Below are 26839 nucleotides of genomic sequence, written 5' to 3'. Positions count from 1 at the left end.
CTCCCCACCCGCCCCACCTCCCCCTGTTTTTCTCTGTAACTCAGCCTTTAAAATAAATCTGTTTTTAGAAGAGAAGTTTATTTTGACACAAAATATGAAATCCATGCGTAGTTTTTTTACAGTGTATGTGTTTTTCATAATCTTTTTATTTTTATTTCATTTTTTTATTTTTATTTTTTTGACAGGTAGAGTGGACAGTGAGAGAGAGAGACAGAGAGAAAGGTCTTCCTTTACCGTTGGTTCACCCCCAATGGCTGCTGCGGCCAGTGCACCGCGCTGATCCGAAGCCAGGAGCCAGGTGCTTCTCCTGGTCTCCCATGTAGGTGCAGGGCCCAAGGACTTGGGCCATCCTCCACTGGACTCCTGGGCCACAACAGAGAGCTGGCCTGGAAGAGGAGCAACCAGGACAGAATCTGGCGCCCCAACCAGGACTAGAACCAGTTGTGCCGGCGCCGCAGGCGGAGGATTAGCCTAGTGAGCTGCGGTGCGGCCTCGTGATCTTTTTAAAGACTCATTGTTTACAGGGATTTCAAAATTCATTTGCACTGAAACATTTTTAAGTTCCGTTTTCCAAGGACATTTTGAAGTACCCTCATATGTATCAAATCATTATCCTCTTGCTGCTACGTAAAGTAGGACTGGTGGGGCCCCAGAGAGAGTTGAGTATGTGGTTACCCTCTCACGATTGGATCTTGCTGGACCCTCACCATGTGGCTTTGAGTTAGAATTAAATCCCTGCTTCAGCATAACTGGCCATCTACCTGGCCCATTTTCTTTTCTTCCCTTTTTTCTAATTTTTTTTTTTTTTTATAATCCTTGAGGGGCAAAGAGACTGAACTACCAATAAAACAAAATCTTGAAGGCCATAAAGCTACAGGGTTGGTCTGGGAGTCCGTTCTATGTACATGTAATTTCTCTTCTGCTTTACTCTGAAATGTGAGCCAGACAGATAGGAAGCTATGCTTCAAAGGCATGCAATCATAGACTGGTCTAAAACTAGGCAGGTGCTGATTGATACGGTCTGAGGCATTGTTCTACTCTTTATTATTGCACAGTTGAATCTTGGGACAGAGACTGGATGGAGTTGGGAAGAATGAGATTTATAACTGGGGAGGAGCATGTGTTAGATATATTCTCTCAGGGTATCTGCAAGCATTTGAGAGCTACAGGTTGTAACCAAGTGAGGTTTAGATCACTCAGTGCAATGCTGGTGCTTCCTCTAATACCTTTGCACAACCCATATTTTATTAAACGCTATGCTGTATTCTGATTCCTGACTTAATTTTAATCATATAATCTATTTGTAAAATAAAGGGACAAATTTAGTACTCTAAGTTTTAAATTGGTCATTATAGTGGGACAGCATTAGAAACACTAATTGTAAAAAAAAGGGTTTCTTTATGCAGTAATGTTTTTAAACTATTAAGCTCAGAGATAACATGTTTGCAAATGTATAATTTGGGCATCTGAGGTCCGATTGTATGTAAATGTTTTATCTTCTGCCTTTACATTCTTCTAAAATACTGATTCGAAATCTTTCATGATAACATATCCTGATCTTCTTTTAATGTTGAATTACTATGCTGAAAAAAAAAAAAAACCCTCTTCAAAACAGTCCTCTTCAGATCAGAACATCTTAGTTTTCTTGCCAAGGCAATACAGGCATACTGTTTTCTTTTAAAACAACACATGCTTTAAAATCTTTGTTATTTCTTCCGTGATCATTACCTTCTTAGCATCTCCCTCCATGACCAGTGGAACGTTTGTCTTGTTGGGTAAGTGGCGTTATGTGACATAAAACCAAATGAGATGCAGAAATTCTAATCCAAATTGAACAGACTCTGCCTTCTCCAGTCCCTAGGACTCTTTGGTGCTGTAGTTGCTAATGTACGTTGTATATATCTGAGAGGAATATTAATTGTAGAGTTGCTGTTAAGCTTAATTTGACCAAGGAACTGCCTTTAATTTTTTATTTAGAAGTTAATATCATGGGAAGAACAAAGAGAGTTCTGATTTCCTATCATCTGTGTCTAAACAGTTATATTAAAATATTAGAGGTAGCTAAACTTGCGTTGGGCATAGGCAGAATGTTTTGAAATAACAGTTTTTCAGAAAAGGTTCTTATAGCTGGAACCGTCTAAGCCTGTTATTTACCCAACGTCTAAATGATCTGTGTGTACTTCTTTTCCCCTGAAATATAAAACTTCCCTTAGAAGACAGAAAAAGTTGGCTTTACCTATCCTTTTATCAGAAGTTGTTTTCCAATATGGATTTTTTTAAAAAAAGGTCAGTGTTCTTTGGGAAATTTCAGTGTACCTACCAAAAGAGAAAAATTAGTCCATTGTTTATATGTGTGTATAATTTGTTTCTTATCAGAAGGAATGATGATGCTAAGTGTGTTAAATTAAGCAGTTAGCACTAAACAGGGTGGTAACTAAACCACATTTTACATCATCAGTGTATGTTTCACAATGTGAAAGATGTCTGTAACTGCTGTTTATTAATTTACATGAACTTTAAAAATACACACAGATAAAAATAATCCCTGGCCTTGTGAAACATATAAGACCCTTTTGTTGCATGAATACATTACCCAATTCCTCATGATATTTGTGCCCTAACTGTGGGATCCTCCTGTGATTTGCTGCTTAGGCCACTGGTCCTCCAATGTGTCCCAGCTTCCTGTGGTGTGGTAGGAATAAACGTGGTGGTTTGCGATTTACTTCCCAGTTTCATGAAGAACTGTTGCATATGATGGTGCAAATTTACTTCCTTCATTTTAGAGTACGAAGTACATATATTTCTCTTTCTCTCTAGATTATATGACATAAACACTTATCAGTATAAATTGCTGATATGCCTTTTAATCTTCTCTCTACTTTGGCACTGTTATAAACAAAACAAAGCAAAAAACAAAGAAGCACCTTGCCTAATACACTTGGATTGTTGTTGCTGTGAAGATGGAAGTATGTTGTCTTTGTGGCATGCATCCGTTAGATTCACTATCGTGTATATGTGTGTCAGTTTACCAAGTGGATTAGCATTGATTGACACCAATTTCTTAGGGCAAAATGAGACATCTGTTAGCTAGGTATTGGCAGGCCCAGCTGATAATTGAGGTTTTTTTTCGGTTGTATTATAGATTGGAAAATTGACAAAAACAACATCAATACTTATAAATTAAACTGTCTTTAATATACGAAGATTTTTCTGTAAATGCTAAGAAAAAATTTCAAAAGTATTCCTGCAAAGCACAGAACTTTTATTATCTGTGGTAACCTAATTTACGTCTAGCAAAGTGTCAATGCATATCATAACTATCAAGATAAGTAGGTGTATTTATACCATTCCTTGAATTACTCTTTTTAAGTGCTGTGTTTGGCTCTTCACCCAGGGACCTGTTAAAATACCCTAACAAAGTAAGGGGTGAAGTTGAGGCTGGTCCATGTGCAGATGTCAGATTGGACTGTTTGAATCAACTGTTTTTATTCATTGTGGATATTAGTTTTTTTCTTTGAAAGAACAGCAAAAGGGAAAACTGCCTATGATTGACAGTGTTTCTTAATATGCTTAATGAAATTGTGATCCTACTCAAAGGAGAATTTTTAATACATTTGTATCTCACTAGGTATGAAATGAGAAACAAGTTCCCTTTCCTTTTGATATACTGTGATATGTGCTTGCTCTATTTTAGTTATCCCCATTTAGTGAAACGGGTGTAGGCTTCTTTTTTTCTCCCAAATATATTCTACAGTGTCATTTAGACTTCTTACGTAATCTTTGAAAGAGAAAAAAGTTTGATCATTTTCTTATAAAATAGTTAATGAAATCTTTTTTCTAGGATATATTTAGATATATGAAGATAATTTTGGGGAATAGGATATTACTACTTACTTTCCCTGCATCTCCATTTACCTACCTAGTGCAGTTGAAATGAGATCTGTAAAATATAAAGAACATAGCATGATGAAATAAAAGCCCAATAAAATGTGTTTGAGCTAGCATCAAAACTCTTTGAAACAGGATATCTAAATAGTGTGCATTTTATCTCAGAGAGGTTTGGGGTAGTTCTAGTGTCCAGATGACTCTTAAATAGCTTTGTGCTTTCAAGCATATGTTAATAGAAGCCATCATTTTGGATTAATTTGATGCGAATTAATATGAGATTTATTTGATGAGAGTTGTTTGAAGGTGATGACATTTAAATCTCAACAGGATTTAAGACATCCAAAAATACCTTTAAAGGTTCAGGAACAGTCAATTCAGAGAGAGTCAATTAAGTAGAAATGGATAGCAAAGAACAAGCTCTGACATCAGGTTTATGAAGTTTGAAGCAGTTTACGGAAAAAGCGATCTACCATTGAAGTATTGCCCTGGAATCTGAAGAAATACAAAACATTTAAACTACTTCAGTAATTCTTGGGTTTGTGAATTGGATAAACAATGTTCTCTTGCATTTTATAGTTCACTTAAGCAATCTGATTTTGATCTGTATATATGGGGTAGACAGGATTCGAGTGTTTTTTTTTTTTTCTAAACCAATGAGCAAACACACATGTTCTTTAAAAACTGAACTTTGTATGTTATTCATATGGAAGCTATCTAGCTTGCTATAGGCCAAAGACTTGACCTTCCTTTTATTTTGCTATCACTTACTTAATGCTTTAAATTCCTTGTGGGGGACTTTTGATCAAAAGAAATATCTTGTTCTTTTTTTCTCTCTTTTTAAGAAAGCTACATGAAATGCATAATTAATAACTCAGTATTCTTAGGCTGGTGATAGAAGCAAGAGAGGAAAAAAACATATATTTATTAAAGAGAAGAACATTGTGGCTTTTCTTTTTGTGTGATGCTTTGATTTCAAACACTTGAAAGTTTTATTATCTGGAAAAACGAAAATAGAATGTCATCTGCTATTATATGTTATGAAAATAAGCACTACTACTTATAAGAAAAATCATACTCAGTAGGATTTTCAACTGAGGATAGATTATACAGTCTTGCCCCCTCCCATTTTTTTGCAGTCTTGTTCAGCATATATGTATTTGTATGTCCATGTGTGTCATCTCCTTTCAAATACATACACACATTCATATACATATATTTGAGGGCACTCAAATATATTGTGGAAAAATGGAATCTAAAGATGTTTCTTTTGGTGCAAAAAATTTAAAAACCTATATATATAGCTTTTCCTTACTATGCATTTTCCATGAAAACTTTGAAGACTGTGTGTGTGTGTGTGTGTGTAAATTTATTCATTTATTGAATGAATGAATGTTCTGAGAAATGAATGACTGAGTGACCGGTAGACGTCAGTGTTATTTAGGTCCTCTTAGTGGTTGGTGGCTTAATATTTTACAGCCTTTCACTGAGGTTGGACAAAGGCTTTCTAAGGTAAAAATAAATTGCCTTAACCAGAATCTTTATAGAGTCATGGAGTCAGAGGGGGAAGTTTAGGAACAGTTTATTCTAAATCTCTCATCATACAGATAAGAAGAGAGGCTCAAAGAAGGGGATTTACCCTTGTTCTCATCAGCAGCTGATTTGAGTCAGAAACCAGGCACATGATCCCCATACCACTCTTCCTTCTTTGTTTGGGACCAAGATAGTATAAAAAACACAAAATATTTTACTTTGAAGGAGTTTTCATGTACTGGAAATAAATTCTAGTTCTCATCTGCATTGAGTGCACAGATGATACTAGCTTTTCTTGTTAAAATTTTTTGTTTATTTATTTAAGAGGTAGAGACAGAAAGAAAGAGCCCCCATTTGTTGGGTCACTCTCCAAATGGCCACAGTAGTCTGGACTGTGCCAGTCTGAAGCCAGGAACCTGGAATACAACCTGAGTCTCCCATGTGAGGACCAGGGACTAAGCCAGTTGAGCCATCTGCTGCTGCCTCCCAGAGAGCACGTTATCAAGAGGCTGGGATCTGGAGTGGAGCTGGAACTCAAACCCAGGCCTGCAATATGGGATGCTGGCATCACAGCTGCCGTCTGAGCCACTAGGTCAAATGCCCACCCCTTCATCTTCCTTTTTAAATTGCTGCAGTAGTTATTTATTTCCTTTGTTGAATAATTTGTTTGATTATCTGTAAGTTCATTTGGAAGAAAATGTCATGAGTGTGTATTTATATATATACCTGTATACATAGCAGTGAAATATAACTAAATCATTTGTGGATTATTTCACAGTATTTAGGTAATAAAAGAGAACTCATCCCTTTCGCTGAGAAGATGCCACTCTGAGAATGTGATTCAGTCTTCTACAGAAGAAATGTTTGTTGTATTTATGTGAGCATTTTGATCAGTGAGATAAAGTAGTTAGCAGAATTACATTTTAGGTCTAATGCTGATTATTTCACTGCATAAATCTGTCTAAATAGTAATGTAACATAGAAATAGTGTAATCACCTATAATTTTCTTTTTTACAATTTAGCTTATTATTGCACACTTTTTTTTTTCTAAGAAAACTTTTAGATTTAAATTTTAATCTTGAAGGAAATCTGGTTAATTAGAAGAAGAAATTTGATTTTTTTTTCTCAGATGGAATGTCTTATGTCTGAGCCAAGGAAATTAATTGGAGGAGGCTCAATATAATTTTTAATTTGTTTAAATATCCTAGCAGTCGTATTATATAGGCTGTTGAAAGACCATTCGTGTGTTTGTGTAGGTGGAAAATACTATAAATGTGGACAGGCTCACCAATATGCCTGAAGATCCAGTTTTTGTATCTCAGTGGAGGACCTGCATGAGAAAGCTTGAACATTATACTTCTTTTGGATACTTCAATTCTCTTTGCTCCATTCCCTGTTAGCCCCATTATCTAAAGTGACTCTCTATAGTTGCTCTACCTTCTCTGACATTTCACACATTTCTTTTTCTTTTTTCTTTTTTTGTAGCGTGTGTGAAGGATATTGCTATGTTGTTAGAATGATCAGGTTTAAAATGGAGTTGCCAAAACTTACAACTAAGGTGCCTGGACGTGATTATATGTTTTAACTGCTTGGAAACTCTCCCTGTTAAGATCATTGCTGGTGTTGACAAATTAAGATCTTTTCCCTCTTCGCAGTGTAGATAAGTGTGATAGTCCTTAGGCTGAGGGGGTTTTAGAGGTTAAATAATTTCACCATACCACGATCTGCTCGAAAATGACTTCTTGTCCTGTAATCTTTTCTATCATGTTCCTCCTGCTGCTTTATTAAAACCCAAGGGAGGGAGAGGATCTTGCTCAAGGTCTGCTCGTGCTTTTTTTCAGACATTTTTCAAGCAGCTGACGGCGCTGGCATAATAATGTATTTTAGGTGTCATCCATTAAAGTATGTTTACCTTATTTAGGAAGGAATTTTTTTTTTTTTTGCTCTGTTTTACAGATGTGCAGATCAGCTCTCAAAATGTCCTCTGTGTCTTCCGAGCCTCTTCTCAGACAATCGCATTAGCCTCCTGCTAGTTGACTAATAGAATTAATAATTGTAGAAAGCACTCTAAAGCCACATGCCTTATGAAGTCAATGCTGGGTATGATTTTACAAGTATGTGATCTATTTTTTCAAGTGAAAATGTTAACTGGAAAAGTTCTTGGCACAAGCAAAACATCATGCAATCTGTTATTTGTCTTAGAGATAATAACTTGAGGGTGGCTATGGTCTTATGGTATCTAACTTATGACATGCTAGAGGAGTTTCTTCCACTTAGAAGTATTGCAAATGTGCGTATATTTACATAATATGTCACTCTGAAAAATTATGATGCTATAATTCCAGTAAAAATTATTTTTTCTATACTTCAAAGTATAGTCAACTAAATTAAGAATGATTTTTTTAAAAAAGCCCAGCAACTATAAAGAACATATCCCTGCCCTCAAAACAAAAAATAAAACCCAAATGACCTTTCTGAAACGTCTTTGAAGTTTTAGCAGTTTAACATTCTTTGCAATGTATATTATTAAGGGCTCTATTCAGCATGAGGAGTCGGTGAGTCATATGCGTTCTAAAGGTTGTTCTTGGGTGGAAGAGGAACTGAAATCTGAAAAGATGATAATGTAATTAAATCATATTTTCTCTCAGGCACTAAAGATGCTGGGTGGGTAGTTTTTAAACATGACCCATTACATCTCTTAACGAGAGCAATAAGTAAGAAAGAGCTAAATACCTTTCTCTGTTCTGAAAAGTAAGTTAATTTTTTTAATATTAATCTATTTAGCTCTAGTCACCTTTAAGTATTTTACCTTAGCTCCCTTGCTATTGAAAATGTGAAAATATTGCCGTTTCTCCAATTAGCAAGCCATTAATTTATGGGCTCAGACCACCACTTTATCTTCCTCTTGGATTATTTCTTCCTTGTTTCTTCTGGCTTCTGCTTTGAGATAGGATTTCTGTCCTTCTTTGTGAATGTAACCTTATTTATTTCACTCAGTTGACGAGTCATTGTTAGCTTTTAGACACATGAAGGGGAAAAATGTTAAAACACAATTGATATAGTTTTTCAGTATTTATCCAAGGAAAGACTATGTTGTGATAGTTATGTTATAATGGAAAAAATAAATCAGAAAATTCTGGAAGGAAAGACAAGTCATGCCATCCCAGGCTATTACATTTTTAAATGTAGGGACATTGGACACTCTGCAACCAGGATTGTTCTTTTCTGTAAGCCAGGTTGAGAGAATGAATTTTCTAAAACATGTATTTTAAATGATCACTAATTGTTTAAGTTTTCTTTTTATTCTTTCTGTTTCTTTTTCATTTTTCCATTTGTTGGCTACCAGTAAAATTGTTCTCCTGTCCTCCATGTGTTATTACAAGTGCTGAAAGCTACCTTAGTCACTTCAGACAGAAAAAACAGGTCTCCTAAAACTTTGATGTCAAGCCATAAGACACGGAAATGCAAACATTGAAACAAGACGATTAACCAGTGTTTCCCTTTTTAACCATGGTTCCCTGGCTTAGTTCATTTTAGGCCCTAGTGGAGTAACACTAAGGTGAGATGGTTTCCGCCTTCTTCCCACAGAAGGTCAGGCAGGTTCAGGTTTACATTGCTTCATCACCGTCACTTTCACTGGAAACTTCAGTCTTTCATCCTGTAAGAATTTTGTTGCTTTTCCAGAAGGAAAATTCTACATCCAGTTGATGAATAACATTATTGGTGTATTGGAAGAACATTTACTTTCTTAAGTACACTTCTATTTTTGAAATTAACCATAAAGTAGATTTTTACGTTGCGAAGGATTCCTTATCCTATAACTAGTGCATTGTTCTGGTTCAGTGATTTATATTATAAAAATTTTGCTTGACCAGCTTTTCAGAGCGAAGGGTATACCGGCCTATCCAACGCCAGTGTGGCTCCTCAGCCCTTGTGAGTAATAGTAGACAAAAACAACTAAACCATGCTATTAATTTGGATTTTTTTCAGTACATTTTGGATAATCGTGGGGTACCTAACTCTGTGAAATTGGTCCTCATGCTAGAGTCAGCTCATAAAGAGGCTTGTTTTATTAGAAAGTCACAGGTGGAATTTTCCAAGAGACATTTGGGGTGGTAACTTAGATTCACACAGCACTTGACAGTGCTTCAGCTGAACGATTAAGGGACACAGCCCCAGAACAGCCTGCGACAAGCCCTTGTTAACGCAGTTTTTATGGACGTGACACAGATTGCTTCTTATTTCTCTGCATCCTTTGAGTTCTGACTCATTTTGGACTCCTGTAGAGGAATTTGTCGCAGCATTCATATTTTGATCTTAGTTCCTGATGCTGCTAACTTGAAAGGCACAGTCGTGTTAGCCCATAAAGGTGAGCCTCAGAGAAGAAAACTGCCATGGTTTTGAAATTTAAAGCTATAAAATGGCAATAGTGTAAGTTTCAACGTAGCATTTTACTTCAGTCAGCTTGCAGTGTGCTCCTGATGGTGACTCTTGCACGATTTTCAGCAGTTTGTGTGCAGAAATGTGGGATTTAGCTGGGTTTCCACTTAGGCTGGCTGGAATCCTGACCTGACACTATGATGCCAGCCTCAAATGTGGCTTCAAGACTTGTGTTGGGAGGTCAAAGATGAAACATTTGTCATCCTCCATTTCCTGAAAGGACTGGGGGCAGTTTCACTCTGTTTATAACAAGGCTGTTTCTGTCTTTTTGATCATGTAGAGATTCTGGCTGAACCTGTATTTATACCTTTGTCCCACAGTGTAACAATATTGAATTCCAGTTTATGTTTATATGTACATATGCATATCAGATAAATACATAATATGTCTTCTTTAAACATAAACATGTATATATTCTGTAAACATAACATGTGTACACACTATATATAATGTACAACATGTATAAATACAGAAGTATGTGTGTATGTCCCCAACTATAACGAGGAAATAAATTGAACAAAAATATAATCAGCAGGAAAGGATAAGTAACAAGAAGACAGACCTGGTAATAATAATGAAGCTTTTACTATTCATATTTAAAAATAATGAATGGACTGCTATTTGTGGCAAAAATAATTGTAAATGTAAATTGTTTGCTCTAGTCTCAATTCTGTGCTATTTTTTAAACTTACTTTTCCTCTAAAGGAAAAAAAAAATGAATTATATACCTCACAAAATCCTGAATAGAATAAGTAAAATATTCTAGATTTGATCATATGCCTGCTACTTTCAATTAACCCTGCATCTGCCTTCTGTTTGTCTTTTTACAGATATGGTCCGGAAAAAGAACCCCCCTCTGAGAAACGTCGCTAGCGAAGGCGAGGGCCAGAGCCTGGAGCCTAGAGGTGCAGAAAGCAAAGTATCTGGAAAGAGCAAAGACTTTTCTGCAGATCAGATGTCAGAAAACACGGATCAGAGTGATGCTGCAGAGCTAAACAACAAGGAGGAGCATGGCTCGCTTGCCCAAGATCCGTCTTCTAGCAGCAAGAAGGACTTGAAAAGTGAGAAGGCTGGCTTCAATTATGAAAGCCCCAATAAGGGAGGAAGCCTTCCCTCCTTCCCTCATGATGAGGTGACAGACAGAAATATGTTGGCTTTCTCATCTCCAGCTGCTGCGGGAGTCTGTGAGCCCTTGAAGTCTCCTCAAAAAGCAGAGGCAGATGACCCTCAAGATATGGCCTGCACCCCATCAGGGGACTCGTTGGAGACAAAGGAAGAGCATAAGATGTCACCAAAGGCTACCGAGGAAACAGGGCAAGTGCAGAGCGGTCAAGCCAATTGTCAAGGTTTAAGCCCAGTTTCAGTGGCCTCAAAAAACCCACAAGTGCCTTCAGATGGGGGTGTAAGACTTAATAAATCCAAAACTGAGTTCCTGGTGAATGATAACCCAGATCCGGCACCTCTGTCTCCAGAGCTTCAGGACTTTAAATGCAATATCTGTGGCTATGGTTACTATGGCAACGACCCCACAGATCTGATCAAGCACTTCCGAAAGTATCACTTAGGACTGCATAACCGCACCAGGCAGGATGCTGAGCTGGACAGCAAAATCTTGGCCCTTCATAACATGGTGCAGTTCAGCCATTCCAAAGACTTCCAGAAGGTCAACCGTTCTGTGCTTTCTGGTGTGCTGCAGGACATCAACTCTTCAAGGCCTGTTTTACTAAATGGGACCTATGACGTGCAGGTTTGTGTTTTGTATTGCGATCGCTTTGGTCAGCAAAAGTTATTAGTGTTGCAATGTGTGTGCTTGTATGCCTATTAAAACCAGGGGCATAGTACCCCCAGGGTAGCCTTCCCGATCCAGCACAAGAGGTGAACGCACTCCACAGCTCCTTCATCTAAATTCAAAGTTGTCTTTAGCCTCTCATCTTGGAAAGCAGTTCCAACATTTCTGTTAGGTTGGGAAAAGTCTCTTCATGGAATGAGCTAAGCTTAATATTTCAGGATCTGTTTCATGGTAATTTGATATTTTCTCCATCTTCCAAAAGTGGCACTAATCTTTATGGTTGTGCATGATAGTAATTCATGACTTGTTCTAATTTTAGATTGGGAGGCTTCTGCTGTAACCTTTCCTTCAGTGAGTATCTTTCCTGTATTTCCTGTAGGATTTGCTTTTATGGTCAGCCTGACCAGATTTGGGTGCTATTGATAGTTACAGGGACATACTCCTGAAAAGGCAAAGTGATTGCAAATGAGAATTTGGAAACAACATTTCACATTGATTAAAATGAAGTCAATGTGATTGTAAGTACTAAGGACACCAGATGACCTTGATGCAGGCCAATAAAGCATTCCTTTCTGCTTTTAAGGAAAATGGCAATTTACAAAAACATTTAGCAGTAATTTAGGTTTATATTTTTATTAAAGCCAGCGTACCTTTTTGATCTCATTTTCCATCTTTAGTTTATGGCATATATGAAATGTACGGAAAAAAATCTGTTACCATCTTAAAAAGAATGAACCATGGAACTGAATCGAAGGAAGGGCATTTGTGTAATTTTAGCATAGTCAAAACTCATAGCCAGCTTGAGAGAAAGTATATTAGTTTTGTTACAGTCTGTAGATTTTTATTGTATTATTAGGCCAGGGGGGTTTCAAAACATATTAGGTTTAATATTAACCTTCTTTAGGAATGATTAGGAGAAGTACCAGAGCAGTAATGAAATCACCTCATACTCATTTGAGCTACTAACTCCTTTTAAAAATATCTGTCATTTTTGTCAACAGCAAGAGCACCTTTGCCCTAGACCTCTGTGTTGCACTAGTGTCAATTGAGAAAGACAGGCAAAGGGGTTATAAATAAAAGGTAGTGAACATATTTTGAAACACTTATAAGAACCACCAACAGACAAATTTCTGGTGTCTTTTAAATGTCCGAATCACAATCTTACCACTTTAAGGGAGATAGAAGGAAGAAGTCATGAAAATCCAGTTTCATCTTGGTAAAGCTCTCTAAAAATTTCATTTCACTTCATGAATTTCCACAAATAGAATTATTGCTGTGGAGCAGCAAATTAAGCCAACATAGTTATTATGCATGAAAGCTACATGCTTTGAACTGCTGTCTTATTAAAGATCATTTCACTGTCTTATGTCAGATACACTGTGCTGTCAAACTATGATTGGAAAGCAAATACGTGTTTTAGATAAAAGGGTTGGAAGTGAATAATGTCAGTATGTGAAATGGTGTTTTATAATTAGCAAGTAATATGATGTTAATACCTGGATTTCCGGCAGGAGTTTCGGTTTGTTCACTCCAGGGACGACTTCTGAGGGAAGCTGATCTCGGCTGTCAGGAAGGCTCTAAAATGAAGATTACTAAGGCCTATAGTTTGGAAGAATTCGGATTTTTAAACACACTTCCATTTCCCCCCAAACAGTTATTTGTTAGGTCCTTAGTTATTTATAGTGAAGTTTATGTTTGGGGAGAACACTTTTCCTGGGCAGTGATTTTAGAAATAAAACAGATGTGTGAGCTATCTGAGTTTGAACTAATAGAAGTAGAAATGAAACAGCTGATGCTAGACGAGGCTGTCTACTAAGTCCTTGCAGCAACACACAGTAAAGAAGACAGAGAGTGGTAGGAAATGGCATGCAGAAAGATAATCTTGTTAAGATCAATTTTTTTTTCAAGGAGAAATAATATTTCTAAAAATAGGAAAAGGCAATCTGTGGAAGAGTGAGCGATTATTTCAAAGGAATGATCAGATTTTGAAATAGTCTAAAGAGAGTCAACTTCAACTGATGAAAAGAACTCTAAATATATTTTTAGACCAAATGCCAATCCTGAGTGCTCTGCACATGTACCAGGTATGGATGCATAAACATGTGCAAGAAGAGGTAACTTCCTAATGTATTTATGTTGAAATAAATACTCAGCTTTGAATGAACAGTTTCTCTGTATGCATAAATTCAATAATGAAAGCACATCTGAAATTCCTCTTTTTACCCACACATTTGTGTTGCTGAAATGCTTTTTGAGAGGTTCTTTCCTTGGCATTTGCACTGTGTGCAGACTAAAAGCAAGGGAGAGAAAATGCTGACTATAGAACTTCTTTATGCAGTTTTGTCAGAAATATGTAGTGTATGGCTTATATGTATTCTGATAAAAGATGTTGGTAAACATGAGTATTACAGGCAGATTATCATTCCATTTCAGGAATGACTTATATAAATATATAATTTGAGTTAATTGAAGTAATACATGAACAATTCATTAATCTTTTTCAATTAAACATTGCTTTTTTTTAAACCATTCAGAACAGTTGGTGGTTAATGATAGATTTATGACATTATAGGCCAAGGAAATAGAACAGAAGCCAGAAGTAAAGAACTTAAAGAACTCTGTGGCTTTGATCTATATTTTGGTTTGACATGGATGTTTTAAATAATTTGAACTGACTTGAGTGCCAATACAAAATATACAGTTGGGTAAAAGAAGTAGCTTAAACAATTTCTAAGATTTCCAGTTCTAAGATCAAATGACTTGATGTATATCTGGAGGGAAAACTGACATTCAGGAGTACTTTAACTGATAATAGGCACGTCTTTATAAATTATATCACAAGGAACTGAGTCAGAGGATTCCAGTTCTGTAAAAATAGTGTCCAACAGCAGTGTTTCTTTGTGTTGCATCTTACGTAGAGGCTCAAACAGGATCATGGAGGTCACTTTATAGAGACGACCATACAGCTGGGACTGTCTTTTCTTAGCGTGTCCAATTTAGGATGCTCTTCCTTGCACAGAGTTAGAACATCCAGCCCTGAAATTGGAAGAGGCATACATGTTTTACCATGAAAACCAAGAAAAGATAAAATTGCTAGCTCAGAGCTAATTTATTGAACCCGGATGTTAGTTCCCCGGTTTCTCATTTTCTCTTGCATGTTTTATCAATTGTTCTGCTTAAAATTTTAAAAGTAAAGGATACAGCATGATTGGCAAGCTCTTCATGTGATTTTTACTATCTGTATTCAGCCTTTGAGGCTTATATGTAGACCCAATAATGGGACAAGAGATTGAGTTCTTAAAAAAGTAATTACAGCTTCTTTCTTTTTAATCTGCTTTATTATGCTTATATTTAAACCATTGCTGAATGGAGGCTTGCATTAACAACGCGGACTTTGCTGTTTCATTAGGGCTTAATGTGCTGTGCATTAGGGTGTTTGCATCATCTTTATGGGGGCGCTTTTAGCTCTCAGATCAGGTTATAAAAGTAGGAGTCCTGTCAACTTGTGCTTCCCACGGGAAAGTGTTTATACTATCCCAAGTTTATAAATGCTTATGATGTATCTGTTGCCTTTCCATATTAGTGAAACTTCTCTATTCTGCATTATTCAGGACTCCAAGAAGGAATTGCCTGATTTTGCCACTTATGAACCTCTAAGGTTAACAGGAGAATTCCATTATTAATTTACGAGGGACTATCTTGTTTTTGAACTAAGAATGCTACATTTCTGTTTTGTAAATACTTTCATCATAGTTGCATGATACATCATGATAGAAACAGGAAGAACAGATTTTAGTGACAGAAAACCATCCTTTCCCTGTGGATTTTCAACATATTTAATTCTATCATCTTTACAGATCCTTAACATGTACTGGTACGCTCATTTGAATAGGGGATTACATACAGTTTGAGTTGGAAAAAAGTAATTCAGGGAACATTACACTCATTGTGGCTTATTTTGACTTGTCTTGAATTTTCCTTCCAAATATTTATTTTTTTCCTGAGTGTTTCCTTTGATCTGGAGTAGGAGGGAAGTTGTACATGTTAGCAGGTTCTGTTTCTTTGTTTTTCTAAGTTGAGGACAATTGCGCTTTAGAAAATCTAGTAAATGAGACTTTAATCAATTCAGACTGTCTATACAGGATGGTGTTTGGCATAGGAATCCACACTTACTTTCCGGACTGTGCCTCTTTAACAAGTAATAAAATGTGCAAAGTAAAACATATGCTCGGGCCGGCACTGTGGCGTAGTGGGTAAAGCTGCTGCCTGCAGTGCTGGAATCCCATATGGGCTCCAGTTCCTCCAGAGTCCTGGCTGCTCCACTTCTGATCCAGCTCTCTGCTATGGCCTGGGAGAGCAGTAGAAGGTGGCCCAAGTCCTTGGGCTCCTGCACCCGTGTGGGAGACCTGGAGGAAACTCTTGGCTCCTGGCTTTGGATCGGTGCAGCTCTGGCCATTGCAGTCATCTGGGGAGTGAATTAACAGATGGAAGACATCTCTCTCTCTCGCTCTCTCTCTCTCTCTGCTCCCTTCTTCCCTCCCTCCCTCTGTCTATGCCTCTCTGTAACTCAGCCTTTCAAATAAATAAATATATTTTTTTAAAAAGCATATGCTCACCTCAAGGCCATAAAGCAAGCAAAGTTTTTGCATTTGACAATTTATTTTCATCAGTGGAGATAGCCAAGGAGGATAATGGAGAAACCCCAGTGGAGCGGATTGGTCATTTTAATTAATCCCCTTACCTGGATATGTTAAAATCTCCATTTAGTTTTGTTGCGTTCAAGTTGGTATGATAAATGCCAGTCCTGCTTTGATTTGGGGTTTATTTATTATCACTTAAACAATATGTATCATTTTCTTGTGTATCAGTATTTCTCTCCAGGCAGAATGTTTAGAAGAAAAAATTGTGGGTTATCAGTGCACCCAATCAAATTTAGCATTATTCAACTCTTAATAAAAGTTTTATCTCTCAAATGGCCTGCTTGCTAACCATATCAAGTCAGCAGATTATTCGGTGTTTTTTGTTTCTTGGGTCATTGTAATTATAGCATACTTGCAGCTGTTGGAAACACAGATACAGAAGTAGTGCGCCAACCCCAGGGAGGTTTGGAGAGAGAATAGTTCCCTTTCATTTTCTGATTTCCTTTGTGGACTCCAATTCTGAGAATCTGAGACCATAAACTTCTTGAGTTCTTCACCATGTGATTCCAAATTTTGAAGCAGGTGCTATTTTCAAAATATACAAGGAATTCCTGTTTAATTTTAATTGAAAGTCAAATGTAGAATTTTTTCTGCATTTCTTGAAACTTGTTCAAAACTTCTTTTATTGATTTACATAATCAAAAGTCTTCTTTTTTCTCTAGTTTCAAAATCATGTATAATAATAGCTAATGTTTATTAAGAGTTTCTTATGTGTTTATGTGGATTTTCACATATTTTCATCAACTTATCTTCATAAGAACCCTTGAAGTAGACACAGCCTTCATATCCATTTTAAGAAACAAGGAAACAAGTATAGAGGGATTAAAGTAATCTGCCCAAGATCAAGGAGTTGCTTGAGTTGAAGGAGTAGATAGCATAGATAGGCTGTAAGCCTGTCTTCACAGCCCAAGTATGTACCTGAGTTTACTGCATATGGAAAAGCAACAGAACACAGGCCGTTTGTATGTAAGGGAGGAGATAAAAAGACTGGTAAATCTGGGCGGTCTAGTGCATACTCTGTGTGAATCACATTGACGTTGACTTTGGAGACCTGCGTTTTCTTTGAGATATTTTGTTATCTGATGCAGGTAGTACAATGCTAGCCTACCTTACGTGAACTTACTACCTTTGTAATTGGAGTCATTGAAAAGAAATTGAAATTTGATTTATCTTGAAAATGTTTTTAAAAAATTATTACAGAAACTAATTCTGGTAGAGTAAGGGGTAAATTTATTTATGTATCTGTTGAGGAGATGGAGAGCCAGAGACAGGCAGAGAGAAGACACACACACAAGAGAGAGTACTCCCGTCTACTGGTTCACACCCCAGGTGCATGCAGTGTCTCTGGCTGGGCCAAGCTAAAGCTGGGGATCAGAAAGCAATTCAGATCTCTTATGTCAGTGGCAAGAATTCAATTATTTGATCCATCACCATTACCTCCCAGAGTATGGATTAGCAGCTGAGCCAGAGTCAAGAGCTAGAACCAGGTATCATACTCAGGAGCTTCAATATGGGTCCCAGGAATCTTATCCAGTGTTTTAACCACTTTGCTAAATGCCCACCCCCACAAATTTGTATTTGCTGAGTTAAGAAGTCAATGGTTTATCTCCAAATTAAGAAACATGTCATCAATGTGCTTCATTTATTTGATTTCCCTTACTTAGAGGACTTTGTTTTAGGAATCTATGTTTTAATAGATGGTCTGAGAGTTGTCTTCTGCTCCTCTAGTTACCTGGCACAATATCTGTTGGTTTTTCTATGAAGATTAAATGCTAAGGAGATGCACCCAGCTCCCATTTATGTTCTCCAAGGCTGTGTAATTAAGGGTTTATCCTCTGCCTACATTAAGAGCAGGAATGGGTGTGGAGGCAAAGAACAAATCAGAATGCCTTTCGAGTGTGTAATTGGTGTATGCTGCGTACCCCAGCTGTGCTGGGCACTGTATGATTTCATCAGATTCTGAAACAGAGAAGTATGGGGTACAGTGAAGAGCTGGAGAGTTTCAGTAGCACACTTGTCTACTAGCATTTCTCCTTTTAGACATAGATCACCTGTTGATGGACAATTAATGAACATTTGAATTCTTTCATGAATTCAGTGACATATTTGGGAGTCTTAAAGAATGTTTTATCTGAACTGGTTTTCCTAGCTCTTGGGTGGTTCCATCTTGGTGTTCCACTGTCACCTCTAAGTTAACATATGAAAATGCAGTCTCCCCTCCCCTCCCCCAAGCAGCTTTTTTAAGATAGATTTATTTATTTACTTACTTACTTATTTGAAAGGCAGAGAGACTTGGGGGTTGGAACAGGCATAGATCTTCCATCTCTTGGTTCACTCCCCAGATGGCAGCAATAGCCAAGGCTGGGCCAGGCCAAAACCAGGAACCCTATCCAGGTCCTCCCATGTGGGTTTAAGGGCTCAAACACTTGGGCATCTTCCACTGCCTTTCCAGGCACATGAGCAGGAAGCTGCATCCAAAGCAGAGCAGCCAGGACTTAAACCTGCTCTCCAGTATGAGGTTCTAGTGTCTCATGTAGAGGCTTAACCTGCTGCATCACAACACTGGCCCCAGCTCTTCTTGTTGCTGCTTTCACCTCTCTTCTTCTTTAGTCTCATTGTGGAATTACCCTGAGGTTTCTCTCTGTTTCCCTTAGCAGTTGAATCAATTGTCCCAGACTTTGCTTCTTTATTCCTTGATGGTTAACTCCCTTAATAGTTACTTAACACATTCTTATTGTTTTCTTATAATTTTTTTTCTGTCTCCTTCTGTTCTGTTCCCTTCTCACCTTGCTCATCCTTCTTTCTCCTTTTTGGTCGCTTCCCTTTGCCTTCACTTTCTATTTCTCTTTCCTGTCCTGCTTTCTTTTAATTTTTAAAAATTCTTCTTACACTCCTTCTTCCTACATGTTGTAGGAAGTGTAGGTCTACTTTACTCATGTTAAATGTCACGTCGTCTAATTATACTGGTGTAGTCATATGTGGGTTCTCCAAGAAGACCTTACTTTTCCAATTTCTCTCTTAACTGTTCTTCTAGAAGGGACAGTAGTAAGAATGAGTCTAATGCAGTTATACTGCTTATTACATAGCAAATACCATCATGTATGCAGCAGACTCCTCTTAAACGCTGACGATACCTCAGCCCTCCAGTATTTCCCAAGAGCGACTGACATTGTTTTACGCTCACTTAGGGCTTTACCCTGGTTGTCTCCTCTGCCTTAAATGCCTTTCCTTGGTCATCTTCACATATCATCGGATCCTCTGTTGTTCCTTCTGAAGCCTCTGCTGACCTGGAGTCTGGCTCAGGTGCTGTGTCCCTGTGTGGTCATGGAACCTGCTACCCCTCAGCAGAAGCCTATCTTCCACTGTTGTCACCTATTTACTTGTGAGATTTTTGTGCTAAACAACAGACACATTGGGGTTTTGGACTTGGTCACTTTTCATATGCTCAGGGCTTTGCTGATAGTAGGCATGCCTGGGATAGTCCACATTTCAGGGACTGGGCTTTGTGTTTTTCCGAATACTGTCTAGAACACATATGTAATTATATTTATCTCCTTGGTGAGCCAGCCTTGGCAGCAGGTTGGGTGCAGTAGAGAGTGCGATAGAGAAAGCCCTAAGCTTTAAAATCCACTTGTACTGCATTTGCTGTTTGCTAGTTTTCCCTACAAAAGGTTGTCTTACAATTATTGTGAATGTAAGTTTTACTGGTAGCCTGTCTTCCCAGATATCAGATAACCATAGGGAAATTAGTTCAGAATCACTGAGTAAAATGAGGAAGCTAGTTTAGAGTAAACTGTTCATTGTTGTAATCCTAAAAGCCATAATGTACATAATGAAGCATATGCAGTATTTTTTCTTTCAGTGTGTTGCTTTTACCAATTTAAGTTTTGGGCCCCCCTGCACCCTGCTGTTGGTTGGCATTTATAAATCCAAATGGAAGGGGTGTTTCTTAGAGTTATTATGGCAGCAAAATTTTGATAGCAAAATTTTGTAGGAATAAGCTCTGTATGGCATAAGACTGAGATCATTGCCACAGAATTAGATTTGTTATTGAAATTTTTTTTCACATTTAGTTTCCATCATTGGATGCAGGCACTGTGGCGTAGCAGGTGAAGCTGTGGCCTGCAGTACCAGCATCTCGTATGAGCACCGATTCAAGTCCCTGCTGCCCCACTTCTGATTCAGTTCCCTGCTAAGGTACCTGTGAAAGCGGCAGAGGATGGTCCAAATCCCTGGGCCCTTGCACCTATGTGGGAGACCCAGAAGAAGCTCTGGCTCTGGCCTGGCCCAGTCCTGGTCACTGCAGCCATTTGAGAAGACAGCAGATGGAAGACTTCTGCCTCTCTCTCTCTCTCTCTCTCTGAAACTCTGCCTTTTAAAAAAAAAGTTCATCATTGAAGCATTCACTGTATCCTGGAAGGTATTCGAAAAACTATACCTGCAGAAACATTCCTTAAGTTTACTAGCAGATTAATTCTGATGACGGTTATTTTCAGTCACTATTAGCTTTTACAAATGTCTTCAAGTTGTTTGAAATTTCATTGTATCTTCAGTATTTGAGCAGTGTTTTTGTTTTTAACAACATAGCCTTTTATTTTTAAGGTTTTGCTTTTTTGACTATCAGCCCATAACCTCAAGTCCTCTTAAATTAGTACCCTCATAATTGTCTCTGTTGCTATCAATTATAGTACTTGAAAATGAACCACATCTGAGGAAAGGTTTGTGTTTAGTTCAAACAACTCTTTTTTTTTGTTTCATTGAAAATAACTGCATGTGCTAAAGTGTCATTTTAAGAGTTCCGAGCCTTTTAAAAATATTTCCCTTTGACATATTCTTTCAGATATTCTTATTAGTTTTTGATCCATATTATTAGGTGGAAAGAAATAAATTGAGGTTAAAAACTTTGAAAAAAGCCAATTCTTTTTATATTGTTCACTTCTATAGTGAAACATTTCCATTAAAAGACATATGTAGGCCGGCGCGGCTCACTAAGCTAATCCTCCACCTTGCGGCGCCGGCACATAGGGTTCTAGTCCCGGTCGGGCCACCGGATTCTTTCCCGGTTACCCCTCTTCCAGGCCAGCTCTCTGCTATGGCCAGGGAGTACAGTGGAGGATGGCCCAAGTGCTTGGGCCCTGCACCCCATGGGAGACCAGGATAAGTACCTGGCTCCTGGCTTCGGATCAGCGCAGTGCGCCAGCCATTGGAGGGTGAAGCAACGACAAAGGAAGACCTTTCTCTCTGTCTCTCTCTCTCACTGTCCACTCTGCCTGTCAAAAAAAAAAAAAAATGTAAACCACAAAAAATATTACATGGAAGGAATCATTTTTAAAAGTAGGGATAACCTACAATAAAAAAGCTGTCATCGTTCTTGGTCAGTGAAAAACAATTTAAAATATGTTCCTTTTTACAGTTGTGTTGGGTGTTTTCTATGTAACTGTAATTCTCAGTGGTTCCATAGTCAGTTGCTTTTGGGTAAAAGATGCATTTTGTACTTTTTTGAAAATTCATATATGCTAGGCTAAGTCAGTGATAATGGTGTCCTGAGTTCCTGTGGCTTCCTTATCCCATGTAACTCAGGGATCTTGGTGAGAAATTTCTGTTTGTACTCACATCTCCATTAAGAAGTTCATCCATTTGTCCAACCAAGATGCTTTGAGGCCCTGCTTACTTCCAAATATTTTTAAGATATTTTCCTATAGACCAAGAAAAGAAGAATGGAAACAGAAACATTACCTTTTCATTTATAGCTAAGAGTCCTGGTAGTGACAAGTGTGTGAATTTGTCACTGAATGCTTTGCCACTTCCTCTCTATTGAGTCTTTTGACCCCTTTGGCAGGAGGAATTTACTGGGATGGTTCATTTTACTAAATAATAATCCCATCCAAGTGGATGTCACTGTAAAGTATGCTGCATAATGTGGTGTTCCCTAGCCATATGTGACTATTTAAATTTCAGTTAATTAATGAAAAAATAAGAAAACATCTTTAACAACTTAGAAATAGATTCTTCATTTGCACTAGTCCTACATCAGGTATTGAGTAGTCACCTCTAGCTAGTGGCTACCCTGTTGGACAGGAGAGACCATAGAATGTTTTCATCATTTCACAGTCCTAGTAGACCGCACATCCCTAGGGACCTCACTTGATTTTTTTTTTTTTTTTGAAGATCTGTTTATATATTTGAAAGGCAGAATTACAGACAGGTAGAGGTAGAGAAAGAGAGAGAAAGGTCTTCCATCTGCTGGTTCACTCCCCAGATGGCTGCCACAGCTGGAGCTGTGCCAATCCAAAGCTGGGAGTCAGGAGATTCCTCCAGGTCTCCCGTGCAGGTGAAGGGGCCTTGGACCATCTTCTACTGATTTCCTAGGCCATAGCAGAGAGCTGGATTGGAAGTAGAGCAGCTGGGACTAAAACCAGCGCTCATATGGGATGCCATCACTGCAGGTGGCAGCTTTACCTACTGCACCACAGCACTGGCTCCCTCAGTTGATTTTTATCACAATTGTATAAGATGGCAAAGTCTACACGGTATAGCTTATACCTTAACAGTGACCAAACTGAAGTGCCGGGCAGTTAAACCATGTGTCTTCTCAGGCATTTGACTTGGAGAAGAACAACAACAAAAATAAACAAAGTTAAATACAAATGAATAAAAGGTTTTATCTATATTCTGTTTTTTTCTTGTAATATTTCACAGGCAGATATGTGGTCTTGCTTGTTCACTGTAATAGCCCAGAAATCTGTCACAGTTCAATGTGGTCACAGCATATATAGGGCTTTAAGATTTCAAACTCAAAGAAATAATGATGATGCATGGTTGTTTTTCAGGAATCTTGATTGAACAGTAAGTTAGTTCAATGTGTATTATATAAGGAAAGCTAGACAATTCTAAGACAGTGTGGCAGCTAAAAGTCGGAAATTTTCTTTGTAGATTTGGCACACTTACTTTCTTTGCCTATAATGAGGGAGAATAAGGTACCTCTGACCTTATCACTTTTCACTCAAATTTAAGTTGATAAAAAATTTGTGATTGAAGGAATCCTATTTAAATGTTTCAGCTTTTGAAAGCAAAGTTTTTCCCCACTTCCCATGAATGGGGGAACATAAGCTGAAACTTTGCAATATTGTGCATTACGTTTCATTGCAAATTTCAGGTGCTTTAGTGACTTAAATGCTAGGTTAGAATGTTCCAGATGGTCTCTTTTAAGGTGTGGCTTTAACATCTCTCACAGCATTGGCTGATTGTCAGGTTACTGCCTCAGTGAGTGGTTCATTCTCAGCTTTCTGGCTCGATGATGCTGTGTTACTAACAGACTGAAATCTGTGTGCCTGTTTTGGTGAATATGAGTATAGTGAAGCATTATCATCCTTTGATTAAAGGCTGTGGGAGACCGTCACGCATTATTATCTTAATGTATAGTAAGTGTTGTGTATGTGTTAATGCACATTTCCTAGAACTCCATTACTGGACACAAATTAAGAGGTTGCCTCCACTGAGGAAGCTGTGGGCCTGAGAGGTTAAAAAAACTTAACCAAGCACACCTCTCTGTAAGTAGCAGAATGCGGACTTCCGTCTTAGTCCTGTACAATAAAGGGATAAACACATCTCTGAGTGCACTACAGAATATTATTTGCATTTTAAGTAGAGCCTTTGGATGCCTGAGTCTTTTCGCATGGAGTGACTTGGATACTAGCAGCGATCACACGTGTCATTTTGTGAGCAGCTGTTGAAGAAGGCAGAACGTGATTATGCCACTTGCTTAATATATTACATCTGGTTGCTGGAAAAATCCAGAAGTCCACGGATAGTTGGAAGGGAAATTTCCTCTCATTTTGGAGCATTTCAGTCAAAAACTCTGTCCTAAACTATGATTGTTGGCTGCCCAGTGGTGGTGCTTAAATGAGCTGCCCGTTGAGGTGCGTGCTGAGAAGGGAGGGAGGATTTTACATAAAGTGCTCTTTGAGGCCTTCAGAGCTGCGGTACTGGACGGTTTCATCATTTGGGAAAGAAGGCAGGGCAGTGATGATTTTTGTGGTGGAATTATTTTATTTTGGTATTTGAACATCCCCATGACCCACTCATGGGAGGAGCTGTGGGCTGTTTTCCGTGAGACAGAACCTCATTCAAATAAGGCCCTTAGATGAGGGGACATTTGAAATCTTTGCATTGTTCTTCCTCCATCAGAATTTCCTGCCTTTATTTTCAGTTTCGTGGTGCACACTTGGGCTTCAGTGATAAGCTTTCCCTGCAGTCGTTCTATTTTGTCTAGATAGGCCTTGTCTTTGCTGCGGCCTCAGTGCTGTAGGAGCTGGACAGGTTTCCTTGGCGATCGTCTGCCTTAAGTAATCTCTGAGCAGCTGTCTCTGATTTTGACAGCCACCCTTTGCTTTGCAAAAAGGCCCCTCTGCCCAGTGGTGATTTGGATGCTTCTGCATGAATGTGACTCAGAGGAGGCAGTAGTAAAACCTACTCAGTGGAAAATTGTTTTCTTAGATTCTTAAAGGTATATATTACTAAATCTTTTTAATTAGTGACGGTGCTTTTATTACTTACCCTCATCTGTTACTTTGGCCCCAAATGTTTAGCATAATGAGCCTCTCAAAGAGTAGCTGTTGGGAAATGAAGAGTGAATTTATTCAGCTCTGATTATTCAAGTGATTTCATAATAAGCAGGAGTACTATTGTAGTTTTTGATGTGGAATACTTGGCACCACCCCTGCCACCCCCTGCAGAGAACCCATTGAATTAATGACACGTTTAAAGTAACATCTCTCTCCTCTACACCCCAGGTCACTTCAGGTGGAACTTTCATTGGCATTGGACGGAAAACACCAGATTGCCAAGGAAACACCAAGTATTTCCGCTGCAAATTCTGCAATTTCACCTACATGGGCAACTCATCCACTGAACTAGAACAGCATTTTCTTCAGACTCACCCGAACAAAATCAAAGCTTCTCTCCCCGCCTCTGAGGGTGCGAAACCTTCAGAGAAAAACTCTAACAAATCCATCCCTGGTCTCCGGTCCAGTGAGTCTGGAGACTTGGGAAAGTGGCAGGACAAGATCACGGTCAAGGCAGGAGATGACACTCCGGTTGGCTACTCTGTGCCCATCAAGCCCCTCGATTCCTCAAGACAAAACGGTACAGAGGCCACCAGTTACTACTGGTGTAAATTTTGTAGCTTCAGCTGTGAGTCGTCCAGCTCACTTAAGCTGCTGGAACATTATGGCAAGCAGCACGGAGCAGTGCAGTCAGGAGGCCTTAATCCAGAAATGAATGATAAGCTTCCCAGGGGCTCTGTCATTAATCAGAATGACCTAGCCAAGAGTGCAGAAGGGGAGCCGCTGACCAAGGCAGACAAGGGCTCGAGCGGGGCTAAAAAGAAGGACTTCTCCACCAAGGGAGCAGAGGATAATATGGTTACAAGCTATAACTGTCAGTTCTGTGACTTTAGATATTCCAAAAGCCATGGTCCCGATGTAATTGTAGTGGGGCCACTTCTCCGTCATTATCAACAACTCCATAACATTCACAAGTGTACCATTAAGCACTGTCCATTCTGTCCCCGAGGCCTTTGCAGCCCAGAAAAGCACCTTGGAGAAATTACTTATCCGTTTGCTTGTAGAAAAAGTAATTGTTCCCACTGTGCGCTCTTGCTGTTACACTTGTCTCCTGGGGCGGCGGGAAGCTCGAGAGTCAAACACCAGTGCCACCAGTGTTCATTCTCCACCCCTGATGTAGATGTGCTCCTCTTTCACTATGAGACTGTGCATGAGGCCCAGGCTGCGGAGGTCAAGCAAGAAGCCAATCATCTGCAAGGATCGGATGGGCAGCAGGCTGTTAAGGAAAGCAAAGAACACTCATGTACCAAATGTGATTTTATTACCCAGGTGGAAGAAGAGATTTCCCGACACTACAGGTAAGCCATGGGGGGAGAGATGCCAAGGGAGTGATGGGAAGGATCTCAAGGGATGATCCAGGAACTGTTGCAAGTGATTCTGAAGACATGGGGAAGTTATAAGACAAGATCCCACAAGACATGATGTATTTATCACATTCAGAAATAGATGATAACCACAGATTTTTAATGCGGTCAGACCATGTACTCATGTTTCATACATTTTTTAATGTTTTCTGAATGTACTTTTATATTTGCTGTTATGCTGGTGATACTGATGAGTTTCCCCTAGTCTATTTATGTGTCATTGCTAATTATGACTCCACATCCCATAATTTTTGATGGAGGAGCTCCCAAATGAAAGGTGTTGTTACAATCTACTGTGTTCCCTCTTCCAACTGGGAAACTTGAGAACATGTTGCTTATTTTTCTTTGAAAATGAGATTGGACATTCTTCTGGCTTTGAAAAGTTGTGCAACATCCTTATTGGGTTTCAGACAGTAAACTGAAGGGGAGAATTTTGTGAAATGTGAGACTTCAGTTTTATGTATATTCACTCCTCTGATCTGACAAAACTGTGTAAGTTATTG

The 26839-nt window shown here is 38.5% G+C and overlaps 1 protein-coding gene across 7 annotated transcripts in view; it reads left to right on the top strand.

Annotated features, from left to right (window-relative positions):
• TRPS1 (transcriptional repressor GATA binding 1) overlaps positions 1-26839 on the top strand; it is a 269366-nt gene that overhangs the window by 41757 nt on the left and 200770 nt on the right. For 4 of the 7 annotated variants that reach the window (XM_051843996.2, XM_051843995.2, XM_051843993.2 and 1 more), the window contains exons 2-3: positions 10690-11606; positions 25141-26270. In XM_051843996.2, the coding sequence (XP_051699956.1) occupies positions 10692-11606; positions 25141-26270 (2045 nt within the window). In that variant the 5' untranslated portion in view covers positions 10690-10691. Of the gene's footprint in view, positions 1-7375; positions 7534-10689; positions 11607-25140; positions 26271-26839 lie in introns of all 7 variants that reach the window. The other 3 variants (XM_070075419.1, XM_051843997.2, XM_070075418.1) reach the window with 2 other exon arrangements.

This window comes from Oryctolagus cuniculus, chromosome 6, assembly GCF_964237555.1.
Source record: "Oryctolagus cuniculus chromosome 6, mOryCun1.1, whole genome shotgun sequence".
NCBI lineage: Eukaryota > Metazoa > Chordata > Mammalia > Lagomorpha > Leporidae > Oryctolagus > Oryctolagus cuniculus.
Note: the sequence above shows the minus strand (reverse complement) of the source record. Positions and strands in the feature narration are given on the sequence as shown.